Source organism: Salvelinus namaycush, chromosome 4 (assembly GCF_016432855.1).
Source record: "Salvelinus namaycush isolate Seneca chromosome 4, SaNama_1.0, whole genome shotgun sequence".
Taxonomy (NCBI): Eukaryota; Metazoa; Chordata; class Actinopteri; order Salmoniformes; family Salmonidae; genus Salvelinus; species Salvelinus namaycush.
Window position 1 is genome coordinate 82902659 of NC_052310.1, and position 15776 is coordinate 82918434.

Consider the following 15776-nt stretch of genomic DNA (forward strand, 5'->3'; position numbering starts at 1 on the left):
ATGTAGAGAGGAGGGAGTGAAAGGATGCCAGGTCCGCAGGGAGGCGAGTTCTCCTCCATTTCCGCTCGGCTGCCCGGAGCCCTGTTCTGTGAGCTCGCAATGAGTCGTCGAGCCACGGAGCAGGAGGGGAGGACCGAGCCGGCCTGGAGGATAGGGGACATAGAGAGTCAAAGGATGCAGAAAGGGAGGAGAGGAGGGTTGAGGAGGCATAATCAGGAGATAGGTTGGAGAAGGTTTGAGCAGAGGGAAGAGATGATAGGATGGAAGAGGAGAGAGTAGCGGGGGAGAGAGAGCGAAGGTTGGGACGGCGCGATACCATCCGAGTAGGGGCAGAGTGGGAAGTGTTGGATGAGAGCGAGAGGGAAAAGGATACAAGGTAGTGGTCGGAGACTTGGAGGGGAGTTGCAATGAGATTAGTGGAAGAACAGCATCTAGTAAAGATGAGGTCAAGCGTATTGCCTGCCTTGTGAGTAGGGGGGGGAAGGTGAGAGGGTGAGGTCAAAAGAGGAGAGGAGTGGAAAGAAGGAGGCAGAGAGGAATGAGTCAAAGGTAGACGTGGGGAGGTTAAAGTCACCCAGAACTGTGAGAGGTGAGCCATCCTCAGGAAAGGAACTTATCAAGGCGTCAAGCTCATTGATGAACTCTCCAAGGGAACCTGGAGGGCGATAAATGATAAGGATGTTAAGCTTGAAAGGGCTGGTAACTGTGACAGCATGGAATTCAAAGGAGGCGATAGACAGATGGGTCAGGGGAGAAAGAGAGAATGTCCACTTGGGAGAGATGAGGATCCCAGTGCCACCACCCCGCTGACCAGAAGCTCTCGGGGTGTGCGAGAACACGTGGGCAGACGAGGAGAGAGCAGTAGGAGTAGCAGTGTTATCTGTGGTAATCCATGTTTCCGTCAGTGCCAAGAAGTCGAGGGACTGGAGGGAAGCATAGGCTGGGATGAACTCTGCCTTGTTGGCCGCAGATCGGCAGTTCCAGAGGCTGCCGGAGACCTGGAGCTCCACGTGGGTCGTGCGCGCTGGGACCACCAGGTTAGAGTGGCAGCGGCAACGCGGTGTGAAGTGTTTGTATGGTCTGTGCAGAGAGGAGAGAACAGGGATAGACAGACACATAGTTGACAGGCTACAGAAGAGGCTACGCTAATGCAAAGGAGATTGGAATGACAAGTGGACTACACGTCTCGAATGTTCAGAACGTTAAGCTTACGTTGCAAAAATCTTATTGACTAAAATGATTAAAATGATACAGTACTGCTGGCTGGTGAAGTAGGCTAGCTAGCAGTGGCTGCGTTGTTGACTTTGTTTGAAAGTGTTGCTGGCTAGGTAGCCTCGATGACTGGCTAGATAATTACTCTAAACTACACAATTATCTTAGATACAAAGACAGCAAAGACAACTATGTAGCTAGCTAACACTACACTAATCAAATCGTTCCGTTGTAATGTTTCGGTAGAAGTTGGCTAGCTGGCTAGCTAGCAGTGTTGACAACGTTAGGACGACGAAAATAGCTGGCTAGCTGACTTTGTGGTTCTGTGTGATCTGTGGAAAATATGTCTCTAATGTGGTCAAACATTTGGAAGGAGGTTAGGAAGTGCAGCTCAGTTTCCTCTCTTCTCTCGAGAACCAGGTCTGCCTATGGTGGCCTCTCTCAATAGCAAGGCTATGCTCACTGAGTATGTACATAGTGTTTTTGCTATGTTAGCTGATTTAATGAAGACTAAGGGCACAGCCCCACCCTAACCCCCACCCCACCCGGGCCTGGAGCTGGGGAACTGCTTAGTAAGGGGAGCAGGGAGTCGAAGGAGGAGGGGAGGCAGGATGATAGGTGTGTGGAGTGATTTTCTGTTTCCTCGTCAATGTGTCAGCAGAGCAGGGAAATCCTAATGACTGGTAATGGTTGATAGGTGCTAAGGCAAGACCACGAGGAGGAGAATTTGTAATAGTGATAGTTGTATGGATTTCTTTTCCCTCATAATTGTGTGAGCAGAAGAGGGAGAGGTAATATGCAGCATACAGTATCTCTAATCTCCCAGGTAAATATCCAACATATCCAGGAGTTACTAGTCTAGCTAAAATCCACATGACATTAGGAATCACTGTAGTTCCCTATTGAATACTGTAACCAGTTCACTCCCTAATGAATGATGTAACCAGTTCACTACCTATTGAATACTGTAACCAGTTCACTACCTATTGAATACTGTAACCAGTTCACTCCCTATTGAATACTGTAACCAGTTCACTACCTATTGAATACTGTAACCAGTTCACTACCTATTGAATACTGTAACCAGTTCACTCCCTATTGAATACTGTAACCAGTTCACTACCTATTGAATACTGTAACCAGTTCACTACCTATTGAATACTGTAACCAGTTCACTCCCTAATGAATGATGTAACCAGTTCACTACCTATTGAATACTGTAACCAGTTCACTACCTATTGAATACTGTAACCAGTTCACTCCCTATTGAATACTGTAACCAGTTCACTACCTATTGAATACTGTAACCAGTTCACTACCTATTGAATACTGTAACCAGTTCACTACCTATTGAATACTGTAACCAGTTCACTCCCTATTGAATACTGTAACCAGTTCACTACCTATTGAATACTGTAACCAGTTCACTACCTATTGAATACTGTAACCAGTTCACTCCCTATTGAATGCTGTAACCAGTTCACTACCTATTGAATACTGTAACCAGTTCACTACCTATTGAATACTGTAACCAGTTCACTCCCTATTGAATTCTGTAACCAGTTCACTCCCTATTGAATACTGTAACCAGTTCACTCCCTGTTGAATACTGTAATCAGTTCACTCCCTGTTGAATACTGTAACCAGTTCACTACCTATTGAATACTGTAACCAGTTCACTACCTATTGAATACTGTAACCAGTTCACTACCTATTGAATACTGTAACCAGTTCACTCCCTGTTGAATACTGTAACCAGTTCACTCCCTATTGAATACTGTAACCAGTTCACTCCCTATTGAATGCTGTAACCAGTTCACTCCCTATTGAATGCTGTAACCAGTTCACTCCCTGTTGAATACTGTAACCAATTCACTCCCTGTTGAATACTGTAACCAGTTCACTACCTGTTGAATACTGTAACCAGTTCACTCCCTGTTGAATACTGTAACCAGTTCACTCCCTGTTGAATACTGTAACCAGTTCACTACCTATTGAATACTGTAACCAGTTCACTCCCTGTTGAATACTGTAACCAGTTCACTCCCTATTGAATACTGTAACCAGTTCACTCCCTGTTGAATACTGTAACCAGTTCACTACCTGTTGAATACTGTAACCAGTTCACTCCCTGTTGAATACTGTAACCAGTTCACTACCTATTGAATACTGTAACCAGTTCACTCCCTGTTGAATACTGTAACCAGTTCACTACCTGTTGAATACTGTAACCAGTTCACTCCCTATTGAATACTGTAACCAGTTCACTCCCTATTGAATACTGTAACCAGTTCACTACCTATTGAATACTGTAACCAGTTCACTCCCTATTGAATGCTGTGGTGGCAGGTGGTTAGAGCGTTGGGCCAGTAACCAAAAGGTTGCTGGATTGAATCCCCGAGCTGACTAGGTAAAAATCTGTCGTTCTGTCCCTGAACAAGGCAGCTAACCCACTGGTCCTCGTTAGGCCGTTATTGTAAATAAGAATTTGTTTGTAACTGACTAGCCTAGTTAAATAAAAACATTTTTTTACTGTATCCAGTGAATTTAGGACTTTTCCAAACTGACAATAACAATAGTATTTTCAAAGATTAAAACCTGCATTAGGGTTCACTGCAGGCATAAATTAAGACATTTGTCAAAGTTGTGATGCGTCCGTCCTCCTCCTCACCCCCCCCACAAACACACACATCATGTCTCACCCCCACAAACGCACACATCATGTCTCACCCCCACAAACGCACACATCATGTCTCACCCCCACAAACGCACACATCATGTCTCACCCCCACAAACGCACACATCATGTCTCACCCCCACAAACGCACACATCATGTCTCACCCCCACAAACGCACACGTCATGTCTCACCCCCCCATACACACATCATGTCTCACCCCCACAAACACACACGTCATGTCTCACCCCCACAAACACACACATCATGTCTCACCCCCCCATACACACATCATGTCTCACCCCCCGCAAACACATCATGTCTCCACCCCCACACACACATCATGTCTCCACCCCCACACACACACATCATGTCTCCACCCCCCACACACACATCATGTCTCCATCAATCACACACACAATGTCTCCACCCCCCACACACATATCATGTCTCACCCCCCTGCACACACATCATGTCTCACCCCCCACACACATCATGTCTCACCCCCTGCACACACATCATGTCTCCACCCCCCACACACACATCATGTCTCACCCCCCACACACATCATGTCTCACCCCCTGCACACACATCATGTCTCCACCCCCCACACACACATCATGTCTCCATCAATCACACACATCATGTCTCCATCATTCACACACACAATGTCTCCACCCCCCACACAAACATCATGTCTCACCCCCCTGCACACACATCATGTCTCACCCCCCCACACACATCATGTCTCACCCCCCTGCACAAACATCATGTCTCCACCCCCCACACACACACAATGTCTCCACCCCCCACACACACATCATGTCTCACCCCCCCGCACACACATCATGTCTCCACCCCCCCCCGCACACACATCATGTCTCACCCCCCCACACACACACGTCTCACCCCCCTACACACCCACGTCTCCACCCCCCACACACACACGTCTCATCACCCCCCCACACAAACATCATGTCTCACCCCCCTGCACACACATCATGTCTCACCCCCCCACACACCCATCATGTCTCACCCCCCCGCACACACATCATGTATCACCCTCCACCCCCCCTACACACATCATGTCTCACCCCCAACACACACACACATCATGTCTCACCCCCCACACACACACACATCATGTCTCACCCCCCTACACACATCATGTCTCACCCCCCTACACACATCACCCCCCTACACACATCACCCCCCTACACACATCATGTCTCACCCCCCTACACACATCAAGGCTCACCCCCCACACACACACACACATCATGTCTCACCCCCCCACACACACACACGTCATGTCTCACCCCCACAAACACACACATCATGTCTCACCCCCCCATACACACATCATGTCTCACCCCCCGCAAACACATCCTGTCTCCACCCCCACACACACATCCTGTCTCCACCCCCCACACACACATCCTGTCTCCACCCCCACACACACATCCTGTCTCCACCCCCCATACACACATCATGTCTCACCCAACACACACACACACATCTCACCCCCCACACACACATAATGTCTCCACCCCCCACACACATATCATGCCTCACCCCCCACACAAACATCATGTCTCACCCCCCTGCACACACATCATGTCTCACCCCCCTGCACACACATCATGTCTCACCCCCCTGCACACACATCATGTCTCACCCCCCCGCACACACACATCATGTCTCACCCCCCACACAAACATCATGTCTCACCCCCCTGCACACACATCATGTCTCACCCCCCTGCACACACATCATGTCTCACCCCCCCGCACACATATCATGTCTCACCCCCCTGCACACACATCACGTCTCCACCCCCCTCACACATCACGTCTCCACCCCCCTCACACACACGTCTCATCCCCCCGCACACACATCGTCTCACCCCCCCGCACACACATCATGTCTCATCCCCCAGCATACACATTATGTCTCAACCCCTCACACACACATCATGTCTCATCCCCCCGCACACACATCATGTCTCATCCCCCAGCACACACATTATGTCTCAACCCCTCACACACACACACATCATGTCTCACCCCCCACACACACACACATCATGTCTCACCCCCCTACACACATACATCATGTCTCACCCCCCTACACACATCACCCCCCTACACACATCATGTCTCACCCCCCTACACACATCACCCCCCTACACACATCATGTCTCACCCCCCTACACACATCACCCCCCTACACACATCATGTCTCACCCCCCTACACACATCATGTCTCACCCCCCACACACACACACACATCATGTCTCACCCCCCCACACACACACGTCATGTCTCACCCCCACAAACACACACATCATGTCTCACCCCCCCCATACACACATCATGTCTCACCCCCCGCAAACACATCATGTCTCCACCCCCACACACACATCATGTCTCCACCCCCACACACACATCATGTCTCACCCCCCTACACACATCATGTCTCACCCCCCACACACACACACACATCATGTCTCACCCCCCCACACACACACGTCATGTCTCACCCCCACAAACACACACATCATGTCTCACCCCCCCCATACACACATCATGTCTCACCCCCCGCAAACACATCATGTCTCCACCCCCCACACACACACACACATCTCACCCCCCACACACACATCATGTCTCCACCCCCCACACACATATCATGTCTCCACCCCCACACACATATCATGTCTCACCCCCCACACAAACATCATGTCTCACCCCCCTGCACACACATCATGTCTCACCCCCCCGCACACATATCATGTCTCACCCCCCCGCACACACATCATGTCTCCACCCCCACACACACACATCATGTCTCACCCCCCCCACACACACATCATGTCTCCACCCCCCACACACACACAAGTCTCACCCAAAACACACACACACATCTCACCCCCCCACACACATCATGTCTCACCCCCCTGCACACACATCATGTCTCCACCCCCCACACACACATCATGTCTCCACCCCCCACACACATATCATGTCTCACCCCCCACACAAACATCATGTCTCACCCCCCTGCACACACATCATGTCTTACCCCCCTGCACACACATCATGTCTCACCCCCCTGCACACACATCACGTCTCCACCCCCCTCACACACACGTCTCATCCCCCCGCACACACATCATGTCTCACCCCCCTGCACACACATCACGTCTCCACCCCCCTCACACACACGTCTCATCCCCACACACACACATCATGTCTCACCCCCCTGCACACACATCATGTCTCACCCCCCACACACACACATCATGTCTCACCCCCCCACACACACACATGTCTCACCCCCTACACACCCACGTCTCCACCCCCCACACACACGTCACATCCCCCCGCACACACACATCATGTCTCACCCCCCCACACACACACATGTCTCACCCCCTACACACCCACGTCTCCACCCCCCACACACACGTCACATCCCCCCGCACACACACATCATGTCTCACCCCCCCCACACACACATCATGTCTCACCCCCCCCCACACACACGTCTCACCCCCTACACACCCACGTCTCCACCCCCCACACACACGTCACATCCCCCCGCACACACACATCATGTCTCAGCCCCCAGCACACACATTATGTCTCAACCCCTCACACACACACACATCATGTCTCATCCCCACGCACACACATCATGTCTCATCCCCCAGCACCCACATCATGTCTCACCCCCACACACACATACATCATGTCTCACCCCCATACACACATCATGTCTCACCTCCCTACACACATCACCCCCCTACACACATCATGTCTCACCCCCCTACACACATCATGTCTCACCCCCCCTGCACACATCATGTCTCACCCCCCCACACACACACATCATGTCTCACCCCCCACACACAAACACATTATGTCTCAACCCCCGCACACACATCATGTCTCACCCCACCGCACACACGTCTCACCCCCCCACACACACATCATGTCTCATCCCCCCGCACACACATTATGTCTCACCTCCCCGCACACACATCATGTCTCATCCCCCCGCACACACACCATATCTCCACCCCCCCCGCACACACATCACGTCTCACCCCCCCCGCACACACACCATGTCTCCACCCCCCCCCCCCCCCGCACACACATCACGTCTCACCCCCCCCGCACACACAACATGTCTCCACCCCCCCCCCCCCCCCCCCCACACACACATTCAATGCCCCCCCCCCACACACACACACAATGTTTATTTATTTATTTTTTATCTCACCTCTATTTAACCAGGTAGGCCAGTTGAGAACAAGTTCTCATTTACAACTGCGACCTGACCAAGATAAAGCAAAGCAGTGTGACAAAAACAACACAGAGTTACACATAAACAAACGTATAGTCAATAACACAATAGAAAATAAAAATATATGTACAGTGTGTGCAAATGTAGAAGAGTAGGGAGGTAATAAATAGGCCATAGAGGTGAAATAATTACAATTTAGCATTAATACTGGAGTGATAGATGTGCAGATGATGTTGTGCAAGTAGAGATACTAGGGTGCAAAAGAGCAAGAGGATAAATAACAATATGGGGATGAGGTAGTTGGGTGTGCTATTTACAGATTGGCTGTGTACAGGTACAGTGATAAGTAAGCTGCTCTGACAGCTGATGCTTAAAGTTAGAGAGGGAGATATGAGTCTCCAGCTTCAGAGATTTTTGCAATTCGTTCCAGTCATTGGCAGCAGAGAACTGGAAGGAAAGGCGGCCAAAGGAAGTGTTGGCTTTGGCCAGTGAAATGTCACAATATATACAGTTGATGTCGGAAGTTTACATACACCTTAACCAAATACATTTAAACTAAATTTTCCACAATTCCTGACATTTAATCCAAGTAAAAATTCCCTGTTTTAGGTCAGTTAGGATCACCACTTTATTTTAAGAATGTGAAATGTCAGAATAATAGAGGAGAGAATGATTTATTTAATATTTTATTTCTTTCATCACATTCCCAGTGGGTCAGAAGTTTACATACACTCAATTAGTATTTGGTAGCATTTCCTTTAAATTATTTAACTTGGGTCAAACGTTTCGGGTAGCCTTCCACAAGCTTCCCACAATAAGTTGGGTGAATTTTGGCCCATTCCTCCTGACAGAGCTGGTGTAACAGAGTCAGGATTGTAGGCCTCCGTGCTTGCAAACGCCTTTTCAGTTCTGCCCACAAATGTTCTGTAGGATTGAGGTCAGGGCTTTGTGATGGCCACTCCAATACCTTGACTTTGTTGTCCTTAAGCCATTTTGCCACAACTTTGGAAGTATGCTTGGGGTCATTGTCCATTTGAAAGACCCATTTGCGACCAAGCATTAACTTCCTGACTGATGTCTTGAGATGTTGCATTATATATCCACATACTTTTCCTACCTCATGATGCCATCTATTTTATGAAGTGCACCAGTCCCTCCTGCAGCAAAGCACCCCCACAACATGATGCTTGAATCTCCAATTTAATCAAATTATGTCAATTAGCCTATCAGAAGCTTCTAAAGCCATGACATAATTTTCTGGAATTTCCCATGCTGTTTAAAGGCACAGTCAACTTAGTATAAGTAAACTTCTGACCCACTGGAATTGTGATACAGTGAATTATAAGTGAAATAATCTGTCTGTAAACAATTGTTGGAAAGATTACTTGTGTCCTAACTGACTTGCCAAAACTATAGTTTGTTAACAAGAAATTTATGGAGTGGTTGAAAAACGAGTTTCAATGACTCCAACCTAATTGTATCTAAACTTCCGACTTCAACTGTATGTGTAATGTCTCCACACACACGTCTCCCCCATAAAACACACACACACACATAATGTCTCCCCCCCACAGACACACACACACACACATAATGTCTCCCCCCCACAGACACACACACACACACACACACACACACACACACACACACACACACACACACACATAATGTCTCCCCCCCACAGACAGACAGACAGACAGACAGACAGACAGACAGACAGACAGACAGACAGACAGACAGACAGACAGACACACACACACACACACACACACACACACACACACACACACACACACACACACACACACACACACACACACACACACACATGTATCCCCCCCACACACACATAATGTCTCCACACACACACACACGCCTCCCCCCCACACACACGTCTCCCCCTGCACACACACACACACACACACACACACACACACACACACACACACACACACACACACACACACACACACATATAATGTCTCCCCCCCACACACACACTTTGTCCCCCCCTGTACACACACACAGAAACAGCAGCCCCTTAGTGAACTCTCACTGTTTGGTTTCTTCCTCCTCTCAGGGTTAGTGTTTACACACACACCATTTGGGACACAGAAGTGTGTTCACTGGACATAGAGGTTGTCCTCCCTATTACTGTCCTGTCCCACAGAGAGATCTTTTTTTGTTTTGTTACTGTAGTCTTTTCCTTTCTGTTTCATGGAAGTCATTGTATGTTATTGCATCATCTAAAGACCATCGCCCAAGAACTGCCACATCCCTCCCTACTGTACATTGGTTTTGTTCAATATTTTTTTTTTGTGTGTGTCTTTGAGATTCTACTTGTAATGAAAAGCGCTATATAGAATACATGTAGTGTTATTATTATTATTATTCGTAGTAGTAGTAGTAGTAGTAGTACCTGCGTTGTGAACAAGATTTAAACTGGGTCATCATGAAGTAAATATGACATTTTCCTTAACTCATCTCTAGTCAGTAAACTGTATACACTGTGTTGTGATGCCATACTCTATCAGCAGTGTTCATTGTTACATTTCTCTTAGATCCCCTCTCACTGCTTCCACCATGGTTCTCTCTCTCTCTCTCTGCACACCCCCTGTTTGTGTTTCCCCTCCAACAAGTTATTTCTTTACAGGCACAGCTATATATTGTGAAGTGAGTATTTCACTGTGATCATATTTTATCTGTGCTGCCTCCACCTTGGTTCTCACTCTCTCTCTCTCTCTCTCTCTCTCTCTCTCTCTCTCTCTCTCTCCCTCTCTCCCTCTCTCCCTCTCTCCCTCTCTCCCTCTCTCTCTCCCTCCCTCCCTCCCTCCCTCCCTCCCTCCCTCCCTCCCTCCCTTGTCCCTGTCCCCCTTCCTCCCTGTTTGTTTCTCTATTCAAGGAAGAGAAGGGTATTTCCTGTGGTCTTGTTGATTTAGACTTCCTCCAATGCAGCGTGGGATTACCCTTCATGAGAGCAAATACTAAGGTATGGCTCCTAACGGTCCTGGCAGAATGTTTATAAATATATGATTAAGGTATGGCTCCTAACGGTCCTGGCAGAATGTTTATAAATATATGATTAAGGTATGGCTCCTAACGGTCCTGGCAGAATGTTTCTAAATATATGATTAAGGTATGGCTCCTAACGGTCATGGCAGAATGTTTCTAAATATATGATTAAGGTATGGCTCCTAACGGTCCTGGCAGAATGTTTCTAAATATATGATTAAGGTATGGCTCCTAACGGTCCTGGCAGAATGTTTATAAATATATGATTAAGGTATGGCTCCTAACGGTCCTGGTAGAATGTTTATAAATATATGATTACGGTATGGCTCCTAACGGTCCTGGCAGAATGTTTATAAATATATGATTAAGGTATGGCTCCTAACGGTCCTGGCAGAATGTTTATAAATATATGATTAAGGTATGGCTCTTAACGGTCCTGGCAGAATGTTTCTAAATATATGATTAAGGCATGGCTCCTAACGGTCCTGGCAGAATGTTTCTAAATATATGATTAAGGTATGGCTCCTAACGGTCATGGCAGAATGTTTCTAAATATATGATTAAGGTATGGCTCCTAACGGTCCTGGCAGAATGTTTCTAAATATATGATTAAGGTATGGCTCCTAACGGTCCTGGCAGAATGTTTATAAATATATGATTAAGGTATGGCTCCTAACGGTCCTGGTAGAATGTTTATAAATATATGATTACGGTATGGCTCCTAACGGTCCTGGCAGAATGTTTATAAATATATGATTAAGGTATGGCTCCTAACGGTCATGGCAGAATGTTTATAAATATATGATTAAGGTATGGCTCCTAACGGTCCTGGCAGAATGTTTATAAATATATGATTAAGGTATGGCTCCTAACGGTCCTGGCAGAATGTTTATAAATATATGATTAAGGTATGGCTCCTAACGGTCCTGGCAGAATGTTTATAAATATATGATTAAGGTATGGCTCCTAACGGTCATGGCAGAATGTTTATAAATATATGATTAAGGTATGGCTCCTAACGGTCCTGGCAGAATATTTATAAATATATGATTACGGTATGGCTCCTAACGGTCCTGGCAGAATGTTTATAAATATATGATTAAGGTATGGCTCCTAACGGTCCTGGCAGAATGTTTATAAATATATGATTAAGGTATGGCTCCTAACGGTCCTGGCAGAATGTTTATATATATATTACATGTTTTGTTGTTTCTACATTTACACTGAGTGGACAAAACATAAGGAACACCTTCCTAATATTGAGTTGCACCCCCTTTTGCCCGCAGAACAACCTCAACTTGTTGGGGGATGGACTCTACAAGGTGTCGAAAGTGTTCCACAAGGATGCTGGCCCATGTCGACTCCAATATTTCCAACAGTTGTGTTAAGTTGGCTGGATGTCCTTTGGGTGGTGGTCCATTCTTGATACACACAGGAAACTGTTGAGCGTGAAAAACCCAGCAGCGTTGCAGTTCTTGGCACTCTCAAACCGGTGCTCGTGGCACCTACTACCATACCCCGTTCAAAGGCACTTAAATCTTTTGTCTTGCTCATTCACCCTCTGAATGGCACAAATTAAATCACATTTTCTTGGTCACATACACATGCTTAGCAGATGTTAATGCGAGTTTATTGAAATGCTTGTGCTTCTAGTTCCGACAGTGCAGTAATATCTAACAAGTAATCTAAGAATTCCCCAACAACTACCTAATACAAACAAATCTAAAGGGAGGAATAAGAATATGTACATATATGGATGAGCGGCATAGGCATGGTGCAATAGATGATATAAGGTACATATGAGATGAGTAATGTGAGATATGTTAACATTATTAAAGTGGCATTGTTTAAAGTGACTAGTGATCCATTTATTAAAGTGGCCGGTGATATGAGTCTCTATGTAGGCAGCAGTCTCTCTGAGTTAGTGATTGCTGTTTAGCAGTCTGATGGCCTTGAGATAGAAGCTGTTTTTCAGTCTCTCGGTCCCATCTTTGATGCACCTGTACTGAACTCGCCTTCTGGATGGTAGCGGGGTGAACAGGCAGTGCCGGATGGTTGTTGTCAATGATCTTTTTGGCCTTCCTGTGACATGTAGGTGTGTAGTGCTGTAGGTGTCTTGGAGGGCAGGTAGTTTGCCCCCAGTGATGCGTTGTGCAGACCGCACCACCCTTTGGAGAGCCTTGCGGTTGAGGGCGGTGCAGTTGCCGTACCAGCTCGACAGGATGCTCTCGATTGTGCATCTGTAAAAGTTTGTCAGGGTTTTAGGTGACAAGCCACATTTCTTCAGCCTCCTGAGGTTCAGTTTGTCTGTGATGTGTACGCCGAGGTACTTAAAACCTTCAATCTTGTCCACTACTGTCCCTTTGATGTGGATAGGGGGGTGCTCCCTCTACTGTTTCCTGAAGTCCACGATCATCTCCTTTGTTTTGTTGACGTTGAGGGAGAGGTTGTTTTCCTGACACCACACTCCGAGTGCCCTCACCTCCTCCCTGTAGGCTGTCTCGTCATTGTTGGTAATCAAGCCCACTACTGTTGTGTCGTCTGCAAACTTGGTGATAGAGTTGGAGGCGTGTATGGCCACACAGTCATGGGTGAACAGGGAGTACAGGAGGGGGTTGAGCACTCACCCTTGTGGGGCCCCAGTGTTGAGGGTCAGCGAAGTGGAGATGTTGTTTCCTACCTTCACCACCTGGGGGCGGCCCGTCAGAAAGTCCAGGACCCAATTGCACAGGGCGGGGTTGAGACCCAAGGCCTCCAGCTTAATGATGAGCTTGAAGAGTACTATGGTGCAAACAAATGATTTTGACAGGTACTTGATGTACATCATGTTATTTAACTAAAAGCTTTCCCCAACACTCCTCCTCTTTCCCCAACACTCCTCCTCTTTCCCCAACACTCCTCCTCTTTCCCCAACACTCCTCCTCTTTCCCCAACACTCCTCCTCTTTCCTTGTCTTTCCTCAGTATCATCTTGCAGTGATCTTCGACACAAGTCGGCTTTCAGGGGAAAATGAGACATTGCAGTTTTTAGTTCATGCAAAAAGGTACGTTGTGACGTTATAAATTTAATACAAGGCAATGTTTTAGTGCAAGGTAAGCCTAAACCCAGACCATTTGTTGGTAATGAGAAGATGTATACACACTACATAGACTGGTCAAATATCTACCTTTAATTTGTACGCTTTGATAATCATGTTAGGTACTCAGATTAAAAGTCATCCACACAATTACAGGTTTGATTGGTACCCTTTCCAATCATGTCAGGTACTCAGAGTCGAGTGGAAGTCGATTCTGTTTGCTCACATTATCGTCTGTAATTGCATTTGCCTTGGACACAACTGACATCATTGTCTAGCCACTGGAAGTGCATGTCTTGTATGTTTGCCACTGAGCAGAGAGCAGTTAGTTTTGGCAGCCAGGCAGTAGGCTTCTGTCACATAAAACTGGGAGGGGGCTGCTGTCACACAAGACTGGGAGGGGTCTGTCGTCACACAAGACTGCGAAGGGGTCTGCCGTCACACAAGACTGGGAAGGGGTCTGCCGTCACATTAGACTGCTGGGAGGGGTCTGCCGTCACATTAGACTGCTGGGAGGGGTCTGCCGTCACATTAGACTGCTGGGAGTGGTCTGCCGTCACATTAGACTGCTGGGAGTGGTCTGCCGTCACATTAGACTGCTGGGAGTGGTCTGCCATCACATTAGACTGCTGGGAGTGGTCTGCCGTCACATTAGACTGCTGGGAGGGGTCTGCCGTCACGTTAGACTGCTGGGAGTGGTCTGCCATCACATTAGACTGCTGGGAGGGGTCTGCCGTCACATTAGACTGCTGGGAGTGGTCTGCCGTCACATTAGACTGCTGGGAGGGGTCTGCCGTCACGTTAGACTGCTGGGAGGGGTCTGCCGTCACGTTAGACTGCTGGGAGGGGTCTGCCATCACATTAGACTGCTGGGAGTGGTCTGCCATCACATTAGACTGCTGGGAGGGGTCTGCCGTCACATTAGACTGCTGGGAGTGGTCTGCCGTCACATTAGACTGCTGGGAGGGGTCTGCCGTCACGTTAGACTGCTGGGAGGGGTCTGCCGTCACGTTAGACTGCTGGGAGGGGTCTGCCGTCACATTACACGGAACCCAAACCGGCTGCGCACGTGCGCCATCGTGCATAAATGTATTTTGTCCCCCTACACCAAACGCAATCACGACACGCAGGTTTAAATATCAAAACAAACTCTGAACCAATTACATTAATTTGGGGACAGGTCGAAAAGCATTAAACATTTATGGCAATTTAGCTAGCTAGCGTGCACTTGCCACCTAATTTGCCCTATTTAGCTAGCTAGCTGTTGCAAGCTAATTTGTCCTTGGATATAAACATTGAGTTGTTATGAAATGCACAAGGTCCTCTACTCCGACAATTAATCCACACATAAAACGGTCAACCGAATCGTTTCTAGTCATCTCTCCTCCTTCCAGGCTTTTTCTTCTTTGATCTTATATGGTGATTGGCATCTCAACTTTCATAGTATTACCACGACGACCGACAACACAGTTCGTCTTTCAATCACCCA

General features: G+C 47.6%; 1 protein-coding gene across 1 annotated transcript in view; it reads left to right on the forward strand.

The window, feature by feature from the left end:
- LOC120046866 (integrin alpha-9-like) overlaps nucleotides 1-15776 on the forward strand; it is a 165730-nt gene that overhangs the window by 125833 nt on the left and 24121 nt on the right. The window contains exons 19-20 of the mRNA XM_038992441.1: nucleotides 11102-11188; nucleotides 14175-14254. Of these exons, the coding sequence (XP_038848369.1) occupies nucleotides 11102-11188; nucleotides 14175-14254 (167 nt within the window). The remainder of the gene's footprint in view (nucleotides 1-11101; nucleotides 11189-14174; nucleotides 14255-15776) is intronic.